The sequence below is a fragment of the Austrofundulus limnaeus genome, unplaced genomic scaffold (assembly GCF_001266775.1).
Source record: "Austrofundulus limnaeus strain Quisiro unplaced genomic scaffold, Austrofundulus_limnaeus-1.0 Scaffold108, whole genome shotgun sequence".
In the NCBI taxonomy this organism is placed as follows: Eukaryota; Metazoa; Chordata; class Actinopteri; order Cyprinodontiformes; family Rivulidae; genus Austrofundulus; species Austrofundulus limnaeus.
The window spans coordinates 917,565-940,066 of record NW_013952510.1 but is presented as its reverse complement, the minus strand read 5'-3'; the positions used below and the strand labels follow the sequence as shown (position 1 = coordinate 940,066).

The window sequence follows — 22,502 nt, the reverse complement described above, 5'->3', positions numbered from 1 at the left end:
TATGTATGTATGTATGTATGTATGTATGTATGTATGTATGTATGTATGTATGTATGTATGTATGTATGTATGTATGTATGTGTATATTGCCTATGCTGCACTTCTCTGCTAAACATTTAGGCTCTTTGTCCAAAATTTCCCAACCAATCATGCTGATAAATTTCATACACAGAAAAATACTAAACTGGCACTGAATTAAGGGTTGAGTATAAATTTAAGGGATACATCACTCTGCTAATATCAGTATTTGATTACTTGATTTGCAAAGACAGCTTAATACGTATATTCCAAGATCACAAGAYGGAGTGTTAGTTCAAGGTAAAGTATTAACTCTTCTTTAAAGGCCAGATCACATGCTTTAAATAGCAGATACTGCACACAGAAGCAGCTCTGAATGTCATAAAAAGTGATTCATTTGTCAAAGAAACTGTAAAACAAGGTTTTATTTTAATTGATGTGACTTTGACATTAAACATTTCCATAAAATGTCATAAAAAAACACATTTTTTTCTTGTGTTGCACTAAGCTGACATGAATCTTTAAAGATGTTCGCAAAACACTTCTATATTAATTGTTAGGTTAGAATTAATCATTTGTGTGTGGCAAAAAAAAAAAATACAAAACCACTAAGTCCATAGATGTCCATGTAAAAAGTGTCTGCTTTAAATAACTTCAAAAAGAGCAATTTAGAGGAAGAAAGTAAATCTTATTTTTGTGACATAAAAATATATTTCTCTATGTCTCTAAAAACTGCGAGTTCTTTGCCTCTTTCCATCAAAAATAGACTTTTATTCAAGTAAATGTTGTTCAGATAATTAAAGAAATGCACATTAGGCCCACATTACACCAAAGGAAAGACAAGTTTAATCTGAATTTGTGTGTTTCTGTGTGTTTTCTGCAGGAAGCTGTGGCAGTAACGAGTTTCAGTGCACCAATGGACAATGTATTGACAAAGACTGGAGGTGCGATGGAACCAAAGACTGCACAGATGACTCTGATGAGCGTAACTGTCGTAAGTACCATCTCTAACTTTACTTTCCTCTGATAATCTTATTCCTAATTGCATCCCTCCTTGTCCCGCCTGYGGTGATGAGTCTTTCTACACTCACTCTCTTGGTGGCAGTGTATGCACCTTTACCTGCTGTATGAACTGATTAAGAGGAGCACTGAGTGGTTGTGTGTCAGCAGGTGTGGGGCTGAATTAAAGCTGACCGAGTTTGTCAAACGCAAAAGCTCTCTGCAGTGTCATCGAAACATGATGCAAAATAAAGTGAAAGAGTGTAATCCAAAAACTCTTGACCTGCTTTGTTTCTTTGTGACAGCACCTCCAGCCTGCACCTCACAGGAGTTTAAGTGCGTGACAAGTGGTGAATGCATCTCATCAGGATTTGTCTGTGACGGGGAGGAAGACTGCATCGACGGCTCAGATGAGCAAAGAACATGTGGTACAGAAAATAGACTGAGTATTTATGTTGAGGAAAATAGATTTAAGTWACTATTTTCTGAAAGACACATGCTAAAACACAGAGCTTGTGGTATTCTAACACAATAAAGCCACTAGGTGGCTACGTCATCTCTGTGTTTATTTGTCTGGTCATCAAGATAAAAAACCCAGCATACATTCAAAGAAAAACTTCAGTTTCCAAACAACACTGCTAACTCAGGCTCGTTTCAGGTGGTCGCACCTGCAGCCCAGACCAGTTCACCTGCAGAGAGGGTCAGTGTATCCCTAACATATACAGATGTGACCACGTGATGGACTGTGTGGACAACTCTGATGAGAACAACTGCAGTAAGACTTTTATCTCCATAAGCAGGGAAGGAGCCAAGGGGTGACCAGGGGAGGCCAAGGCCACCATAGAAACATCTTTGGTCACCGCAGTGGCCACCCCAATCATCGCTTTGACAGCAACATTTTGGCAACGCTGTTTCTATACAGAGAATGCTCATTTGAACTGCGCTCAAATGAGTAATTCTCGTGGTGTAATTCTAAATGGTGGTCTCTGGCCCTGCAAGTCAATAAAAGAAGAACCAAGAAACACAATTAGATTCTCAGCAAATTGTCAAACATTTCCTGGGCCACCCCTGTGTGACCAGTCCCAGTCTGACCACCCCTGTACAAACCCTCTGGCTCCTCCACTGTCCTCAAGAACTTCTTGCTGCTCGTAAGGCGCACTCCAGTAATTTCTGAAATGAAAGATGTTTTTTTTTAAATAATGGGTATTTTGTTGCCAATAAAGCTCTGTATTTTTACAGATTACCCACACTGCAGTGAGAAGACCTGTGCTAATGGGGCCTGTTACAATAATTCTCAGCGCTGCAATGGGCTGCAGGACTGCAGGGATGGATCTGATGAAGTTAACTGCAGTGCGTATAAATCTCAAATAAACATTTAATTTTCTTTTACTTACCAATAATGTGTTTCAGTAAACAAAAGATTTAATTTAATTAATTTGTGTTTTATTTACAGCATCTCAGCACTGTCCCATCCACCAGTTCGAGTGCACAAACGGCCTCTGTATCTCACACTCGTTTGTGTGCGACCACTGGGACGACTGCGGCGACAACAGTGATGAGCAAGACTGTGGTAAACGAYGAATGACGCACCCATTAAAAAAGAGATCAGGAAGTGCCTAAAATTCTGCGACCAGTGTTTTTTTACTGCTGCTTGTCTTCTTGAAGCGTATCCGAGCTGTAAAGGGAATGAGTTCACATGTTCCAGCGGCCGGTGTATTCCTCAGCGCTGGGTGTGTGACCAGTTCAATGACTGCGGGGACTACAGTGACGAGAAAGGATGTGGTGAGAAAACTTACTGACGTGGCCTTTAACTCAACACAGTTTATTTTACAGTTATTAAGGCACAAAAAAAGTATATACCTCAGCCTTGTTTCTGTGTTAGCAAAATATCATGAACCACGGGACAGATTCTAATGAATCTCTCAGAAAGCAATCATCTTCAACTGTTTTTTTTTTTTTTTTGGGGGGGGGGGGGGTCGACTTCATTAGAGTATCCGCCTCAGCCAGTCAACATTAACCAGCACAAAAAACTTACAGCTTAGTCAGATTTACAAATAAGCTAAAGTTTTATGTAGTCGTAGCTGAGAGTCATCCTCTGAGCACAAATACACAGTAGATTGTGTATGCTGAGAGAAATGAATAAGGGCAAAAGAAGACACTTTAGGCCTAAAAATTTATCTCCAGCAAATGAACAGCTGCTGAAAATCATGTATTTAGGAAATAGGATAAAATCCTTCATCCTCCTTTAGCTTATCCATCCTTTATATACCAAGGTTTTAGCTAATGGCTCTTTATGAATAACTTTATTGGTGCTAAAATACCATTTTACGTCTCAAATTGCTTATTTCAAGTCATTTTAAAAGACTGTTCAAGAGATTGGAACAGATTTCTTTAAATGGATTTAAGTAGCTTTTTAATTTAAAATAAAACATTTCTCTGGAAATGGTCTGAACTAAAAATAAAGGTTAAAGCAGCCAAATTCCAAAACTTTATTATTGCTGTAAATGCATAATTAAACACTGGTTATTTTTTGTACCTAAATATATTGATGCTTTTTTTATTTTCAAATTTTAATTTTTGCCACTATTAGATAGTAACTCACGAGACTGTTACCCTGGTGAGTGGGGCTGTCCTGGCTCATCGCTGTGTATTGCTGTTAGTAAAGTATGCGACGGCAAACCTGACTGTCCTGAAGGTACAGATGAAACCAACTCCACTGCACAGCAAACCTGCGGTAAGTCTGTCTTTCCTGTTCACTTTTTTCATGATTTGACAAACCTTTACATACAAATGGCACAATAGGGAGTGCTGCTGTTTATGAAAATTCAYATGAAAAGGACATGAGTTCTGATGCAGAGTGTTGTACATTTATTTGTACTTTAAGTTGCTTGTAAATCAAAGTACAGGGCTTTAAACCATGATGCATTAAACTCATAAACCAGACTGCAACATTATTATACCCTTTTTTCTTTTTAATTGTTATCTTCACACACACTCCTGGTTAAAAATTAACATTTTATGTGTATCATTTTCAGAAAATTGTAGCAACAATTTTGGTCACGTTAATGTTCTTGAGATGATGAATCCATAAAACAGCCATTAAATGTTTGTGTAAGAGAACATAATGTGACGAATTTCTGTTCTAAGGCCTGGACCGGTGCTCTGCCTTGAGCTGTGAGTACCTCTGCCACCCTTCYCCTCAGGGTGGTGCATGCTATTGCCCCGATGGCTTTATAGTAGCCAATGACAGCCGTTCCTGTGTAGGTGAGTGCTATAATAAATAGATAGTAAAAAGTTGTTAATTTTAACATGATTTAGTATCAAAGAGCTAGAGTATGTGGCCTAATTCCACAGTTATCAGGTTAAAAATTAGGTTATAAATCTTCTTCCCATTACCCAGAACATAACCCTAGCATTTTGGCTCTGTTGCTCAGACTATAATGACTGTGATATCTGGGGGATCTGTGACCAGCTGTGTGAGGATCGTCCGGGGACACACCACTGCAGCTGTGCAGATGGATACTTCCTGGAGCAGGGTCATACCTGCAAAGCCAACGTGTCAGGTACAAGCTGACACATGCTCAAGTCCGTWCGGTGTTTGAAAATTCCAATTTGTACAACCAATGAGACGTTTTTGTTTCTCAGCTGGATTGCCACAGCTTATTTTCACCAATGGAGGCGATGTGATGATGGCTGACATACACGGGCGCTTTGTCAGAACTCTGGTGCCATCCCAGGGCAGAGGTTTCGCAGTCGGGGTGGCCTACAACTTTCACAGTAACATTGTCTTCTGGAGTGATACATACACAAAAAAAGTTAGTCTGAAAAATTGATTTTACTGTCGATATTTATTCTTTACCTCCAACAAGAAGTGAATTCTTCATCAATGCAATTAAAACACTAAAATACATYATAGTGATGGGAAGTTGTGGTTTCAGTATATTTATCTTTTCACCTAAAATCCTTTAATTCCAGGTTTATTCCGCCAACATTAATGGGGGTGACATCAAGGAGGTTTTGAATATATCAGTCAACAATGTGCAGAATCTTGCAGTGGACTGGGTCAACATTAAACTGTACGTCTTAGAAGCTATGTTGGAACGCATAGATATGTGTGACTTTGATGGAAGCAATCGAGTAACATTGGTGGCTGAAAACCTGGAAACTCCTCATGGTCTTGCTCTGGATTCTACAGTGGGGTGAGTTCACATGTCTTCGTTTGCTGAGGAACAAAAATAAAGGCGTGTTGAGGAAGATACAAGATTATATACAGTATATGGAAAACTAGAATGGAGCCCAACAATGGTGAAGGAAGAAGAATCATTTGAAGAAAGCAGGAAATAAAGAGGGGGGGGGTGACTGACAGATGATGTAATGGACAAACTTAAACCAGGTGTGGAAGGAGAGCAGAAAGAAGGACAGACAAACAAGGGAAAAACAGAATACGAAAATTAAACCAACAGGATCTCATTACTAGTGGACAAAGAACCACAAAGGCTAAAATTGTGGAGAGCAGACCATGAACGAGAACGTAATAAAAATCTATGAATCACAGCATAGACTTTAGCAACTGTTTAAGTATAACAAATTAACTTTGATTATAGGAGATGATTGTTATCAAAGACAGTTTATTAGGAGAATGAGTATTATCATTTTTATTGTTGCTCAGCATCTTGTTTCAAGGGTTTCTGTTTTGTTTGCAGCTACATGTTCTTCACAGACATGGGTGTTGGTCAAAAGGACACAAAACTTGAGCGTGCCTTCATGGATGGCAGCAATCGTGTGGAGTTGGTCAAAAGCAGGCTGGGTACACCAACTGGAATCACCCTGGACATTGTCACCCAGAGGGTCTACTGGTCTGACAGCCACTTTGACACAGTGGAGACYGTCACCTACAGTGGTTTAGACAGGTAATGTTTAACAAAGACATAAAACATGAGCTGTGAGTTGTTTTATTGACTGATTGTCTGAAATGTGTTTTTTTTTCTTTCAGGAAAATTGTCCTCAATGGGGGAACACAGTCTCCACATCCTTTTGGGATGGCTGTGTTTGAAAATCACGTTTTTTTTACTGACTGGACCAAGATGGGTGTCATCAGAACCAATCGGTTTAATGGCAGCAACCCAACACTCATTTATCGTACTGTGAAGCGGCCAGGTCACGTTGTAGTCTTGCACTCTGTCCTGCAACCTTTTGGTAAACAAACACTTAATATGTTGTCTKGATTTCGTCATGAAGCCTTAACAAGGCTGACAGCTGTGTTGTCTTGCAGTGATGAACCCTTGTGGGAGAAACAATGGTGGCTGTCAGCACATTTGTGTATTAAGTCACCGCTCTGACAATAATGGTCTGGGCTTTCGTTGTAAATGTCGCTATGGTTATGACCTTCAGGCTGACCGTCAAACCTGTTTCAGTGAGTTTCCCATGTGTTGAAAGTGTTTTATTGATGGTACTGACAAAGCAGTTTGTGAGTCTTGAATATTGTATATCAATAATTGTAATATTAGTTTGACCGTTTTCAGACAAAAAATTCAGGGAAGAAATATTTATTTGTGACCACAGCCTCTCTCTTCATWCAGAGGTAAAGGACTACTTGTTGTTGGCCACCTCTCTGGCAGTGAGGGGRATCCCTCTAAACATATCCTTGCAGGAGGACGTCACACTTCCCCTAACAGGACTTGGAACCTCCTTTTCTGGCTCTGCTGTGGAATTTGATGGAAATGAAGAAGTTGTATTTTACAACGACAGGTCCAGGGGCCTGGTTTACAAGTCAACCCTTAACGGAACCAGTGAGTTTTTGTTACATCTGTATAGRATGGTGATGTTACTGTCCTGTGAATAAATCTGTACATCTACAATAGACTGTAAAACTGAGAAGTTCTTAATTTTGTGTTTCGTTCCTCACTATGTTTTTTTTTTGTTTGCTCCATCAGTTCAGCAGATTTTGACAGGCTACAGAGTGGGAATCATTGATGCTATGGCTTATGACTGGACCTCCAAGGTTTTGTTCTGGACCACAACCTCCTACAGATCAGTGGTGGCCTTCAAAGTCACAGACAAGTCCAGACGAGATATTGTTACTGGACTGAGGAATCCAAAGGGTATTGCAGTGCATCCCAGTGCTGGGTGAGTCCTCAGAAGAAAGTTATTACAACTTAAAATAGTTTATTTGAGTAAATTTACCCATGTAATGTTAATCCACAGCTACCTGTTCTGGTCGGACTGGTACCGTCCAGCTGTGATAATGAAAGCCTTCACTGATGGCAGCAACTCTGTTCCTCTGGTCAACACAACACTGGGATGGCCATATGGACTTGCTCTTGACTACATGTAAGTACACTGCCAACATAAGTTATGTATTTATGCAATTAAAAATCAAAAGACAATGATGCTGTGAGGATGTCAATTAGTTCCCCGGTTGATTATTTGTGTTTTACAGAACGGACAGGCTCTACTGGGTGGATTCTCTCCTTGATCAAATTGGTAACATTGACATAGAAGGAAATGACAGGCAGACATTTACCAACATTGGCCAGATCACTCAACCATACTCTTTAACTGTTTATTCAGGTAATCTCACTGATTGCATGTGTTACACACATTCATAATTGTTCAAGTGACTTTGTTCTTGCTCTCTACAGGCCATAAAATCAAATTCCATGAGTAAATTTGGCTGCTTATATCTAACTTTTATGCTAAGAAGTGAAATGTTGAAATAGCTATTTCTGCTTTGTAGACTACCTGTATGTGTCTGATGTAAGAACCAGAGGAATATTTGAGATGAGAAAGAGGGATGGAGGAGGAAACATTATGATCCGACAAGGAGTCACTGGCATTATGAACATCAAGGCCTACACAGCTGACCTTCACAGCAGTAAGTCAAGCTGAGTTAATGATTAGTGACTCGGTCATTTTTAAAAATCTACTGATTTACTAATTGATCGTTTGGTGTCCTCCCACAGCTTTCAAAAGCCGCTGTAGTTCAGGGCCCAATGGGTTCTGCAGCCACTTCTGTTTCCCAACTCCCTTTTACAACCGGGTGTGTGGTTGTCCGTATGGTATGAAGCTTCAGGACAATCAGAGGGACTGCATCAAGGATGATTCTGTTCCCCCACCTGATACTAACTGTGGTGACTATTCCTTTGAGTGTGATGAAGGGCGCTGCAGGCCCAACTCTTACCGCTGTGATGGAATCATTGATTGTGTAGATCAGACGGATGAGGCCAACTGCACTCATACAGGTACATGTGTATGACTATCTATTTTTTGCAAATTAGCAAAAGATAATAACTGAGCAAACAGTTGCAAACCTAACATGCCTTCTCCAGGGGCTACATGCTCTCCATCAGCTTTTACCTGCAACAACAAGCACTGCATTTACTCCAGCTGGCGCTGTGACGGTATAGACGACTGTGGAGATGGTTYTGATGAAATGAACTGTCCAACACGGCTCCCCACCACATGCGCAGCAGACTACTTTACCTGTGATAACAACAGGTGCATCTCTAAAACCTGGTTGTGCGATGGTGACAATGACTGTGGTGATGGCTCAGATGAACACAACTGCAGTATGTTCATAATTTCTTCTGTTTTAACCACTTTTTTTTTAAAAATGCACCCTGTAAATGAAGTTTAAATCTATTGATAATAATTAAAACGGTGTGTTTTCCAGATTCAACTATCACTACATGCCCTCCTAACTACTTCCTGTGTCCTGACCACCGCTGTATCAATAGCTTCTACGTGTGCGACGGAGACCAGGACTGCTTGGATGGATCGGATGAGAAAAATTGTGGTAGGATGGTTTTCTCTTGCGTGTTTGCTGTAGTACAGAAATCCTCTTTTCATGCTTTAKCTCATTCTTTTCAACTCCTTTAAGAGTTTTCCTGTGAATCCTATGAGTTCGCTTGTACCAGTGGAGACCAGTGTGTCAGTTCCAGTTATCGCTGCGATGGTGTGTTTGACTGCCGGGATCATTCAGACGAACAAAACTGCCGTAAGTTAACCAGATTAAMTGAGACAAATAACAAACCTGATCATATCACTTATGTTTTGCATGTTTAGMTTTACTGGTTTCATCCGGTACCCACAGCCACTCGAGGTCCAGGCCTTTGCCATGACCACGAGTTCCAGTGCCAGACAGATGGTTTGTGCATACCAGACGAATGGGAGTGTGACGGCCATCCAGACTGTGAGGATGGATCTGATGAGCACCACCAGTGTCCAGCTGTCACCTGCAGGTCTAACGATTTCCAGTGTGCCAACAAGATGTGYATTCCAACAAGCTGGCTGTGTGATGGTGAGAACGACTGTCGAGATATGAGTGACGARCAGAACTGCCCCACACCTCCCTTCAGCTGTCCCTCTGGACAGTGGTTGTGCCCCACCGACCAGATGTGCATTGATTTGGACAAGGTTTGCAATGGTCAGAAAGACTGCCCCAATGGAGCTGACGAGTCCCCTATCTGCAGTGAGTATCCAATCATTTATTTCCTTGACACTCAGTGAACACAGTTCCATTTCTCTACAAAAAAAGCCCAATTCCCATCTTCTTTCAAAAAGATGAAGATGACTGTGTGCTGAACAACGGGGGCTGCAGTGACGGTTGTGTCCAAGGACCGTTTGGAGCTCAGTGCACCTGCCCACCAGGATATCAGCTCCTCAATGACTCCAAGACCTGTGAGGATATTGATGAGTGTCAGATACCTGGTTTCTGCAGCCAGCAGTGCTACAATGAGAGAGGAAGCTTCAGGTGCCACTGTTCAGACGGCTACATCCTGGAGCCTGATGGACGCACGTGTAAAGCTACAGGTAAATTACCAAAGTAAATAATAATAATGATAAAGYTAAACTGAACAAAAATAGCTATTGATCTTTATATACAAGGATTCCTGAAACAATACATTTCTCTTCCCTTAGACCAAGAGGCAGCTGTACTTTTAGTAGCCAGGCGTAGTCAAATTGTTGCAAATAAGATCAATCTCAAACCACCCCAGATGAGCCCGGTGGTCAGCGGCTCAAGCATTGTGACTGTGGACTTTGACCGTGTGACTTCCAAAATCTACTGGGCTGATGCCACAGTGAAGAAGATATGGAGTGCCTATCAAAACGGCACAGAAAGACAGGAAGTAAGTGAAATGATACACATTATGCTGAACAATAAATCAAGACRTGTTAACCACAGATGGTCAGTATATCTTAATAGAGTTTGGCTCTTTTGCTCAATGTATTGCCTGATTAGGTGTTCTCCAGTGGTTTGATGGAACCAGAGACTATTGCTGTGGACTGGGTGGCTCGGAATCTGTACTGGACTGACTCTGTCATGGAAAATATTGAAGTCTCCACCCTGGATGGTCGCTATCGAAAAGTCCTCTTAAGCAAAAATGTCACTAGCCCTCGTGGACTTGTTTTAGATCCCCGTAACTAGTGCGTAATTTCTATATTTTGTTACATTATTATGTTTTTAACTTTATAGTTGGATCTTGAATTGTTTAACTCAACATCAGACCTGTGAGCGTTAGTACTGCTTAGTAACCTTTTGTGGCAGATATTTTTTATGACACTGTCACTCTTTTCCAGTACTTATCTGATGTTTTGGTCMGACTGGGGTCAGAACCCTAGGATTGAGCGAGCCTGTATGGATGGATCCATGAGACAAGTCATTGTCAGCACTAAAGTCTACTGGCCCAATGGCCTGGCTCTGGACYACACTACACGCAGGGTTTACTTTGCTGATGCTTACCTGAAATATATTGACTACTGTGATTATGATGGCAAAAACCGCTACCAGGTCATRGCAAGTGACATGGTAGGATACACACACTGACATACTGGTAGTTAAGAATAAGGTACCAGAAAATGTTTTACAAAAACATTGTTTTCTTACACAGGTTCTCCAGCACCCACATGGTATGACTGTATTTGAGGACAGTATTTATTGGTCGGAGCGCTACACCAGCAARGTGATGAGGACAAACAAGTTCCATGGAGGAAACATCACTATTTTAATGAACAATATCTATCAGCCTATGGGGATTGTTATGGACCATCCCATCAAACAACCAGCAGGTAGCCCACATTTAGATTCCTAAAGTTATTGAGGTTTGTAAAGTGTTGAGTGTTGATGCAGACTAGATATCAGTAATAAATAACAAAAAATCCAGAAAAAAACATTAGACTATTTAATTCTCAAAATTATAGTCTATTTAAAACCACCAAACTCTGGTATTGGTGTGACAAATAGTGGTTGAAATTGATAAATGTTCTTCTTAGTCTGAAGGTGTTTCTGTGCTTCCCTGTATAGCCATCAACCCTTGCAGAGAGCACTTTTGCACACAGCTGTGTCTGCTGTCCAACTTGAGACCCAGGTATTACACTTGCCATTGTCAGTCTGGGTGGAAGCTGGACAATGATCAGCGCACCTGTGTCAAAGGTARATGTTTTTCCACCATTGTACACAATCTTTGACTCAACTGAAATGTTTGATACATAAATTCATACATTTTATTTCAGATGAGACTCCCTTCCTGATGGTGGTCAGAGATTCTGTTATCTTTGGCATTCCCTTGGACCCAAAAGACCCATCCAACAATGCTATGGCCCCAGTGTCTGGCATCAGCCAGGGGCGAGACATCGACTTTGATGATCAGGAGCAGTTTATCTATTGGATCCAGAGCACAGTCAGTTACATTGACAAACTGCAGAAATATTTTGTCAATCTTTCAATCTTTGTAAAGTTTTTGATAAAATGAGCTAATAAAATAAGGGATCAATCGTTGTTGTCAGTTATGGCATTTGCAAGTTTTATTGTTTAAAATGTGTTATTTTTTATTTTATTTCATTAGGGTTCAATTTGGCAAGTGAAAACTGATGGCWCCAACAGATCAGAGTTTGCTCCAGCTGCTTTAATGGGCTCGCCATCTGGTCTGGCTTTTGATTGGATAAGCCGAATAATGTATTACACCAACCCCACTAGCAAAACCATTGAAGTAAGCACTTTCTGAACAAAACAAACAAAAAAAAACATTGTCAACTCCTGCCAACACTTTAACAAAAATAGCATTTCTTTGTGCTTTCTCAGTTAAAAAGTAAATAAATAAAATGGTGCCCTTTTTATAGGTTATCCGTGTAGATGGAAATGAGAAATACAGGAAAACTCTCATSGCCTCAAATGGCAAACCAGAAGGAACAGGAGAACCTGTTGGGATAGCTCTGGATCCTGCCCGAGGGTAATGCATTGATGAAGAGTAGGGGATGGGTGGGGGGATTTTAAAGATTTATTCAGTGGTCCAATGTAAAACTCTTGATGCTAAATAAAAGCCCATTGACCATTCATATTGCTTATTTCACTTTTCTGCTCTCCACAACTGACAGGAAACTGTTTTGGACAGACAAAGGATCTGACAATGGAGTGCCTCCGAAGGTTAGCAGTGCTGATATGGATGGAGGCAACCTCAAGAATCTTTACACAGACAACCTGGCAAACATAGGGTTTATTGCTGCCGATATCTCAGCCAGAAAAATTTATTGGGGTCTGGCAGGCACAGGGGTGGTATGTACCAAATCCCACTCAYTTATTTGTCTTGGTTTGACTATTCTTGATTAACTCTTACAACTGTTTTGCCCAGATTGAGTGCGGGACAATGGATGGGGTAACCCGTACTACCGTGGTCAATGGTCTCTCCCACCCATGGGGTCTGACAATCTACCAGAACCACTTGTACTACACAGATCTGGACTATGAGGTAATTGAGAGGGTGGACAAAGAAAATGGTGCCAACATGGTGGTGATGAGGAGCAGCATGTCAGGCCTGCGTGCTCTCAAAGTGCATGCCMGAGAAGGTATGTAAATTTAAATCAAGCTTGCAATTTACATTCTTTACGTTTCTCTGATCAGCAACACACTTTTATCACTGTTTCTTCCATCTCAGACTCAGCAGGGATCACCAATGCCTGCAGCTCTAACAATGGAGGCTGTCCACATCTCTGCCTCCCTAAACCGGACAACAAAAAGACTTGTGCCTGTACCACAGGATTTTACCCTTCTCCTGATGGCACCCGTTGTGAACAATATGMCTCATTCGCCATTGTCTCCACCCTCCGGCATATCCGTGGCTTTCACATAAACAGCTCTGACCACTCTGAAGCAATGGTGCCTGTCGGTGGAAGTATGTCTGTTTCAAATATTTTGCACTAAATAGCTGACGACTGATTTTTGTATTATAGGGTTTGATTTTCCAATATTATTTCCAGCCTCCTGCTAACCTGCTAATTTTGCTTTAGCAACCTATTCAGTAATGGACAGATTGGACCTGCATATTCAATCTGGCTTTGTGTACTGGAGTGACAACAGCACTTACACCTCATACAGAGGAATCTACAGGGCGAAAACAGATGGAGGAAGCTACAGTCATATCATCAGTTCAGGTGTTGGGAAAAGAGGCATCCAGGGTCTGGCTGTAGACTGGATTGCAGGTATTAAGATTCAAAAAAGTTACAAAAAATTTAGTTGGATTTGTTAAAAATATGCATAAAAATTATTTTGTTGTATTTCCCAAATTTTTCTTAGGTAACTTGTACTTCACCAATGCCTTTGAGAGTGAGACCCTCCTTGAAGTATTGGCAATCAACACCACCTACCGAATGATTCTCCTTAAGAGCTCCCAGGACCAGCCCAGAGACCTGGCAGTCAGTCCCAAACTTCGCTACCTGTTTTGGACTGATGGCGGCCAAACACCCAAGATTGAACGGGCCCTGCTGGATGGCACAAACCGCACCATTTTGGCATCAGAGAGCCTGGCGTCACCTCGTGGCCTAACAGTAGATTACAGTAATGACTTCCTCTACTGGACCGATGATGTTCTTGACATGATCTCCCGAATGGCCGTGGATGGAACACAGAGGCAGATTATCCGCTACGGGAGTCGCTATCCTTCTCCAGTAGGAATGGCTATTTTTGGAAACTACATGCTTTGGGTAGATAAAAAGCTTGAAAAGCTTTTCCAAGCCAGTAAAGACCCAGCCAATACTGACCAAGCAGAGGTGAATAAATTAGTTTCATTGTTGATTCAACTTTGTGAATTCCTCTAGAAATGACCAAATCATATATTTCTCATAAAACACAACATATGGACACAGAAAAAATAATATATAGTAGTTATCCAGAGTACTTAATCACATAAATATTGGCTGTTCACATATTACAGCTGTGTGCACCTATTTCTAATTGTTATTAAATATAAATTGGTTTCCTAAGTTTAAATGTAATTGTTTTCTCTACAAAATGTTATAAATTTGTGAAAAAGTTTTTTTAAATAGTTTGCAATAATCATACAAGTCAACCCTTTCGAATGTTTACCTGTACACTGATCTTCAAAAATGTAATTTTCACAAAAAATCCATAACACTCTCACATGGTTATCGAAGTGGCACAACACTGCCCACCCTTTCCTCCACTCATTGAAAGGAACAGTCTGGGAATACAAATTGACAGAAAAGCATTGATTTTGAGGCACAACACAGTTGCCACGGTGCTGCAGAGTGTTTAATTTCATTTAGTGGTTATTTTACATCTTACAGGCTCCGAGATGTTAAATAAATATGAAGCTGAGCTTTTGAAAACAAATTTGGGATTTAAAAAATCTTTTAGATATCTCTACATGTCCGTATACCTGTAAAATGGGGGGAAATATGTGTAATTTACAGACAATTCAAGATGACATGTATGAATAAAAAAAAGAAAACTATTACCACTCACCAACCATACTGTTTTATATGTTACACCCAGGTAATCCGAGACAATCTTGATGGCCTGATGGATGTCACCATTTTTGACTCTCACGTTCAGCCCACATCGGCCCACCAAGTAGGCTTTAACCCCTGCCTGGAAAACAACGGACGCTGCCAGCAGCTCTGCTTTGCCATTCCAGACCAGGAGCAACCCAAGTGTGGCTGTGCACATGGGTCCTTGCTCAGTAATGGAGTATCGTGTGGTTATGGACTAGATGAGTTTCTAGTTTTCACCACAGACTACACCCTGAACAGCATGAGATTAGACCCGACCGACCACAGCACCCCCTATCCAACAGTGAACTTGGGGTACAACTTAATGGCTTTGGATTATGATTTTAAGGAAAAGCGTGTTTTCTTCACCCAGTATATAGGTTTAGGTCGGAGCAAGATTGGTTATGTCACCACAACATCGATCACCAGCCCTCCTGTTATCGTTGCCTCCAGTGAGTTTAAAATCATCATTGCTATGTTTGTCTTGTTTCATTTCCTTCAAGTTATTGTTGTCACTCCAAATAAAATCCCCTTTCTGTATAATTTGCTCAGACCTTGATGACCCTGAAGGATTGGCTTATGACTGGATCAATAAGCGTCTCTACTTCACTGACTACTACAGACGTAATGTCCAGGCGATCGGGTTGGATGGGTTAAACCGCTCCATAATCGTCCATGCAAATCTCCCCAGAGGCATCATAGTTGACCCGTGCTATGGGTAAATAATTGGGACATGGTTCTCAGTTTTATTTATGAAAATATAAAATACACTCGTGAGCTTATTATGGTTCTCACTTCACAGTTACTTGTACTGGACAGATTGGGGTTATCCAGCTAAGATTGAGAGATCCACGTTGGGTGGAAACTTCCGAACTGCTATAATCAACAGCAGCCTAACAACACCGAATGGCCTGTCTTTGGACTATGAAGAAAGAATGCTTTACTGGGCTGATTCCTCACTGTATGCCCATATGTTTCTAATGTCATGTAGAGTGGAAATAAGACACTTTTTTAAATTCTTTATTTTACATTCCCTTTTTTAGTGACAAGATTGAGCGGGCTACTTTGACCGGTGAGAATCGGCAAGTGATAGTGCATGGAGTCCAGTACCCATTTGCCATGACTGTCTTCCAGCAGGACATCTTCTGGACCGACTGGACTGAGAGAGCTGTGTTTAGGGCTGGGAAGGAAGACGGCTCTGGCTTTGCTGTGCTAGCTCAGGGCTTACAATACCGGCCAAATGACATCCACGTCTATGCTGCGTCTAAGCAGGAGAGTTGCTCCAGCTTCTGTCAACAGTTCAACGGAGGCTGTAGTCACATCTGTGTTTCTGGTAGGAGTTAAAAGGAACTAGATTTTCTTAATGCAGTCATTAAATTTTAGCCACAATAGTTTCAATATGTCAAGTGTAGAATTTAAAAAAATGCTGTTAGAAACGTCCTCATGTGGTTTGGAGTCCTGGGAAATTTCAACACCACATGAAGAAACACACTGTTAATTAAAAAGACAAATTATCTGTCTGGTCCCTCTGGTTTCTCTCAATTATTTAACTTGCTTATCTCCACATAACCTCTCCTGCAGGTCCAGTGGGCCCAGAATGCCAGTGCCCTCATGATGGGAATTGGTATCTGGCAAACAATGGTAAAGACTGCATTACAGACACAGGCAAACGTTGTAAGCCAGACCAGTTTACCTGTCTGAATGGAAACTGTATCTCAGCACGATGGAAGTGTGATGGCTACAATGACTGTCAGGACCAATCAGATGAACTGGAGAGAGTGTGTGGTGAGAAAATAGGACTTTTAAGGGCTCGACACAYKGGCAGYGACAAACTACAGCAATTAAAGGGCTCGACACAYGGGGAGCGACAAACTACAGCKATTAACRGCTGTCATCGCAGCCAGGGTGAAACCCGACACACGGGACGCGATAGCGATTGCAGCGTTGCAAATCACGCTCTCAGGTCGCTTGTCTTCACAAAATTTGATTGGTTCTTGACTCTGAAGGCGGGTGTGCATTACGGACATGTAAACTAAACAAATCTTGCAATGCTAATGATATTGAAAAACAAACACACATCAATCAAGATACAGTTTTATGAGGAAAAACTTACCATAAACTTCACCCTGGTGCCAATAAATTCCCACAAAGCTGCCTTTTTTAGTAATCACTTGGTGAAAGTGTTAGCTAATTGCAATGTGTAGCATACTCTCTGCTCATTGGTCAGTCAATGAAACCCTCGCTGATTTGTTGTACGCTAAGCGACAGCGACAAAAGTTGAACATTTTTCAACTTTCATATGTCGCCTCGCAAGCTCGCGTGTGCACGTGTATGAGCGCGAAATTTCACATGCACTATTTTCGCCGTTCGCTTAGCTGGAGGAGGRCAAGCGGTTGTCGCCTCACCRCACAGGCTCCATAGGAAATGAATGGAGAGYGAGCGACGTCGCCTYCCGTGTGTYGAGCCCTTTAGACAGCTTCATTTTAATTCACTCCTGTTTATATATGTAAAATCAGGATGTTAAGAATTCTACTCTTTTGCCACCCAGCCTTCCACACCTGCTCAGCCATGGACTTCACCTGTGACAACGGGCGTTGTGTCCCACTAAATTATGCCTGTGACTACACAGACGACTGTGGTGACAACAGTGACGAGCGAGGCTGTCCCTACCCCACATGTAATCCTTCCACTGAGTTTACCTGTGCCAACGGGCGCTGCATCAACATAGGCTTTGTTTGTGATGGCCACAACGACTGTAGAGACAATRCTACGTCTGATGAGATCAATTGTCGTAAGTGGCAATAAGGCTGAGTGGAAGCTTGATTCATTAAGTAATGTACTGATCAGAATGGATACAATGCACATGTATTTGTCACCTACTGTATAAGAGACAGTTTTATGGTGTCAAAGAATTGATCTTATCTTATAATTTATTGTTTCCAGCTGACCGCAACTGTCCTTCTGGTCAAATCAAGTGTGAAGGGACCAATATCTGTATCTACCCTGAAAGCTTGTGTGATGGCTTTAACAACTGTGGGGACAATAGTGATGAGAATCCTCTTTTCTGTGGTAAATTGTTGTGAAGATTCAATCACTTCTTAGGTTTGAAATTCATCAGCCACCTGTTGACTTATTTTGTGTATTACTGGGGAACAGAWGGTCGCACGTGTGCTCCCAATCAGTTTCGTTGCGATGGAGGAAAGTGCATTCCGCAGACTTGGGTTTGTGACTCATTCAAAGACTGCAGTGATGGGACAGATGAGCCACCCTCTTGTGGTAAGTTGGCTGGATTTATTTATCATACATTAATAATCTGTTAATTTTTTGTGACCAAAGCTGTAAGAACACATTTAGATATATTAGCTCTAATAATGGTTTGCTATTTAAAGCTTATGTCGCATGGATGTGTCGGTAATCCAGAYCAATTTTTCTTGTTACACAGAGGATCTGATCAGAACATGCAGTCCAGACCAGTTCACATGCACTAATGGGAATTGCATCCCTCAGTCACTGGTTTGCGATGGAAACAATGACTGTTGGGACAATAGTGATGAGGTTCCAGAGCTGCAGTGTGGTGAGACACCAGTTAGACATTASTTACACATCACGTCACAGTTTTACGTTTTAGTTATTCAATTGTAATATGTTCATTAGATTTGTTATGCTTACATTTTTACCAAATGCTTTCTGATCTTCTACTGCAATCACTCCTTTCCATGTCTATCAGGCCAGCGCACTTGCAGTCCCAACCAGTTCACCTGTCCCACCTGGTACCCAGGCTACCCCCGCTGTGTGCCTATGACTGCTGTATGTGATGGAGACAAAGACTGTGCCAATGCAGCTGATGAGCTCCATAACTGTCCCAACCGAACCTGCCATATGAATGAGTTYGCCTGTGCCAATGGGCTCTGCATCCTCATCCCATACCAGTGAGTRTAAAACATGCAGGAGTTTATGAAAAGCAAAGGTTTGTTAAGCAATCTGGACACTACTTATCCTGTCCCGATCTTCCACAGCTGTGACCGAGTGAATGACTGTGGAGATGGCAGTGACGAGTTAGACTGTCAGTACAACACATGCCAAAGCAACCAGTTCACCTGCAGTAACGGGGCCTGCATCTCCACCTACTACATTTGCGATGGGGAGAATGACTGCATGGATGGATCAGATGAGGCAGAGAGCTTGTGCAGCACACCACAACCTACCTGCTCACCCCAGGAGTACTTGTGCAAGTCCGGAGAGTGCATTGACCTCCATAAGGTGTGCAATGGGCAGAAGGACTGCGAGGACAACAGTGATGAAAAAGGCTGTGGTGAGAGAAAAGCGATMATGTTCAGATTAGTATTTTCATGGTTTTAGTTTAATCATATTTGTAGTATGTTTATCTTTGTTCTAATATACGGCATTTTCTCGACTMCTTTCTTCATTTAGGGATAAATGAGTGTCTTAACCCGGCTGTCCATAAGTGCGCTCAGCTTTGCACCGACACTCTCACTGGTTATTACTGCTCCTGCAACCCAGGCTACTCTCTCATGCCGGACGGCAAAGCCTGCGAGGACTTAAACGAGTGTGTCAGCACCCCTGCTGTTTGCAGCCAGATCTGCGAGAACACAGTTGGCTCGTACCACTGCAAATGCGCCCCAGGGTACATTCGCGAAGCGGATGGACGTACCTGTCGTCAGAACAGCGGCATTGCCCCATTCCTGCTGTACAGTAATCGCTACTACATCCGGAATTTAACCACAGATGGGTCACAATTGAGTATAGTTCTGCAGGGGCTGTCAAATGTGGTGGCGTTAGATTTCGATCACAATGAGAAGAGACTCTATTGGCTGGACACGGGGGCAAGAAGAATTGAGAGAATGCATTTTGATGGCACCAACAGGGAAACGCTTGCGACTGAAAATTTAGGAGGAGCTGAAGGCCTGGCAGTGGACTGGGTGGGCAGGTGAGGGGCGAACTTTACAATTCAAGCTCGAAGAGAAGTTTTTTGTTATTATTAGTCAGTAATAATATTTTGTATACTACAGGAAAGTGTACTGGGCGGATAGTTATTATGGATCGATTCATGTGATGGAGTTGGAYGGACGCTATCAGAAGAAGCTGCTGACAGGGCACTTTAAAAATGGAAATGACACTTTTATTATCAGCCGACCACGTGCTGTGGTTGTCAACCCTAAATATGGGTATTCACACACAAATATTTATCTGTCTGCATGCAATTCAATGAATAAATAAGACACTAATAAATAATGATGTTTTTATTAAAGCTGTTTGCTCTTTGCTGAATAAATGTCAATTTTATTTTTACTTCTGTGTTTGACTCTTCTTGTCCCTACCTTTGCCTGTTTCTCAGATGGCTGTACTGGACTGACTGGGCTGACAAGGCTTATATTGGCAGAGTTGGCATGGATGGAACAAACATCAGTGCCATCATCACAACCAAGCTGGCGTGGCCCAGTGCTCTGACCGTTGACTACACCACCAACAAGATCTTCTTTGCTGATTCGCATCTTAACTTTTTGGAGTGAGTTGTTCAAAGAAAATTATTTTTAAAAAGGTGGAGAATATTTAAATTAAAAGACAGTTTTTGAAGGAGTTGAAGAGAGACATAAGTATTTCTTTGGGGAAATAATTTAAATAAAATTTAATATTTCGAAAAGTAATCAAGCTGAACACTTTGATGAATAGCTAAAATAGAGCAAACCTGCTGAACCAATTCAAGTTAGATCCAAAAACTTGTTTAGATGAAATTAGAATCAGGAAAACAATGCTGACTCAGCATTTAGTGTTGTAATTTGTTTTATCATTTTGCCTGTAAAATATCTTCACGTATAAACATCTCCCGTATACATATCTTAGCTTTGCAGACATGGATGGTCAGAACCGGCACCGGGCCATTGCTGGCACGCTTCCTCATGTGTTTGCTGTTTCCCTGTTTGAAGACTGGGTCTACTGGACAGACTGGAACACTCACAATGTGGAGAAAGCCCATAAATACACAGGAGAGGGGCGCACAGTCATGGGCAACAACACACACCGGCCAAATGACATTCATGTCTGCCACCCTTACAGGCAGCCGAAAAGTATGTAAATGATGATCACAAACTTTTATATTCCTTGGATCTTCTTCTTTTTTACATTCCCATTGTTTTCCAGGTGAAAATCCTTGCTCATCACACTACCTCACCTGCAGTCATTTGTGTCTGATCGCTCCTGGAGGGCAGCGAGCAACCTGCGCGTGTCCAGATCATTTTATCGGTTTAGCTGTGGGATTCAAAATCCAGTGTGTGGCTGACTGCTCCAGTACCCAGTTCCGCTGTGGGGACAACGAGAAGTTAGTGTTATAAAATACAAATTTTCATTWATAGGTCAGCGCCTTTCTACGATGTATTACTGAAAAAAAAAAGTTGACATTGGCACATCATACAATGAGAAATAAAACCAAATGCAATTTTTTTCTTGTGGGTTAATTTTCCTTCTTGTTTTTGTGTTTCCTCCTTTTATAAGATGCGTGCCCATATGGTGGAAGTGTGACGGCCAATCCGACTGTGGCGAYGGCTCTGATGAACCTCAAACCTGCCCACCTCGTTACTGCCCCATCGGCCAATTCCAGTGTCAGGATGGCAACTGTACCTACCCTGGTTTCATCTGCGATAGTCGCCCTGATTGTCCCGACGGCTCGGACGAAGACGCTGCTCTCTGCAGTATGAAACCAAGAAAACATCACTCATATTTAAACCATTTAGTGTAGAGACTTTAATAGAAAGCTTAAACAGAAGTGACTCACCTCTTCTTTGAAATAAGCTAGATACCGCTTAGCAGTAGTAWATATGACCCCCACACATACACAAAGCATCAATGCACCAGAACTCACCAGAACAGATTTATTGTTTTGGGTGGGGSTCCGGAGAGGGTGGGGAGGTGTTCTTTGATGAGCCCAATAGATAGCCGTTAGATGTAAACAACAACAACAAAAAAAATCTAAAGCTTCTATGTTGGATAGTTTTGCGATATAAAAACTTCTGTATGTCCAGACTTTGCCTTTTCAGAGGGAGCCCCCTCCACAAATATGGGGTCTATGGTAAAACCGTTGGTGGTCGTAGTGTAGGTCAGTCACTTCACTATTCCTACCAAATTTCATGTTGATCGGTGCAGCCGTTTCCATGCTACAATTGGCCAAAAATCTCAGAAAAAATAAACAAATAAAATAAATTTGTCAAAATGTTAGGAAGCTTTAAACCCCAGGTGCAGAATTGAATGACTGACAATACTTACAAAAGGAAAACAGAAACAGATTTGGGTACAAGAAGACAGAACTCACTGACTGTAGAGAACATGAAACAACAAAGCACTGACAGTAGACTGAAGACAGAGAACAGAATATAAAGGAGAACTAATGAGCTACAATGAGAGACACCTGGAAAAGAAACAYGGGGAGCAGGTGAAAGTGGGCAGGGTTGGWGCAGAGACAGGCAGGAGKAGGTAAACTGATAAAACAGAGTACAGAAACAGGAAGAGTAACCAAAAAACACACAACTGTACACAGACCATGACAAAAATAGACTATACCACATAGCGGTAACATAATGACCCCTGCACGTACCAATATACCAGAACTCAGAGGTCTCTATTCCTATTATGCTCTATTCTACCAAATTTCATGATGCTAGGTGCATCCCAAAATTTTATTGCTTCAGGTG

General features: G+C 41.6%; 1 protein-coding gene across 1 annotated transcript in view; it reads left to right on the top strand.

Annotated features, from left to right (window-relative positions):
• The window catches only part of lrp2b (low density lipoprotein receptor-related protein 2b), a gene marked incomplete at its 3' end in the record, with an annotated part of 37,571 nt that overhangs the window by 555 nt on the left and 14,514 nt on the right, over window positions 1–22,502 (top strand). The window contains 56 exon segments of the mRNA XM_014013908.1: window positions 902–1,012; window positions 1,323–1,445; window positions 1,676–1,792; window positions 2,257–2,367; window positions 2,471–2,587; window positions 2,683–2,799; window positions 3,608–3,751; window positions 4,165–4,281; window positions 4,452–4,580; window positions 4,663–4,832; window positions 4,993–5,216; window positions 5,721–5,927; window positions 6,011–6,213; window positions 6,290–6,430; window positions 6,597–6,806; window positions 6,951–7,143; window positions 7,222–7,347; window positions 7,457–7,587; window positions 7,754–7,891; window positions 7,980–8,258; window positions 8,346–8,585; window positions 8,690–8,812; window positions 8,897–9,013; window positions 9,110–9,487; window positions 9,580–9,828; window positions 9,937–10,145; window positions 10,259–10,443; window positions 10,597–10,825; window positions 10,908–11,085; window positions 11,321–11,449; window positions 11,530–11,696; window positions 11,862–12,005; window positions 12,136–12,245; window positions 12,391–12,574; window positions 12,609–12,686; window positions 12,729–12,858; window positions 12,948–13,184; window positions 13,300–13,491; window positions 13,586–14,058; window positions 14,804–15,251; window positions 15,352–15,517; window positions 15,602–15,760; window positions 15,843–16,132; window positions 16,381–16,584; window positions 17,348–17,590; window positions 17,743–17,868; window positions 17,956–18,075; window positions 18,242–18,373; window positions 18,527–18,728; window positions 18,816–19,111; window positions 19,231–19,747; window positions 19,830–19,985; window positions 20,156–20,326; window positions 20,662–20,885; window positions 20,959–21,136; window positions 21,310–21,506. Coding sequence (XP_013869362.1) covers window positions 902–1,012; window positions 1,323–1,445; window positions 1,676–1,792; window positions 2,257–2,367; window positions 2,471–2,587; window positions 2,683–2,799; window positions 3,608–3,751; window positions 4,165–4,281; window positions 4,452–4,580; window positions 4,663–4,832; window positions 4,993–5,216; window positions 5,721–5,927; window positions 6,011–6,213; window positions 6,290–6,430; window positions 6,597–6,806; window positions 6,951–7,143; window positions 7,222–7,347; window positions 7,457–7,587; window positions 7,754–7,891; window positions 7,980–8,258; window positions 8,346–8,585; window positions 8,690–8,812; window positions 8,897–9,013; window positions 9,110–9,487; window positions 9,580–9,828; window positions 9,937–10,145; window positions 10,259–10,443; window positions 10,597–10,825; window positions 10,908–11,085; window positions 11,321–11,449; window positions 11,530–11,696; window positions 11,862–12,005; window positions 12,136–12,245; window positions 12,391–12,574; window positions 12,609–12,686; window positions 12,729–12,858; window positions 12,948–13,184; window positions 13,300–13,491; window positions 13,586–14,058; window positions 14,804–15,251; window positions 15,352–15,517; window positions 15,602–15,760; window positions 15,843–16,132; window positions 16,381–16,584; window positions 17,348–17,590; window positions 17,743–17,868; window positions 17,956–18,075; window positions 18,242–18,373; window positions 18,527–18,728; window positions 18,816–19,111; window positions 19,231–19,747; window positions 19,830–19,985; window positions 20,156–20,326; window positions 20,662–20,885; window positions 20,959–21,136; window positions 21,310–21,506 — 10,689 coding nt within the window.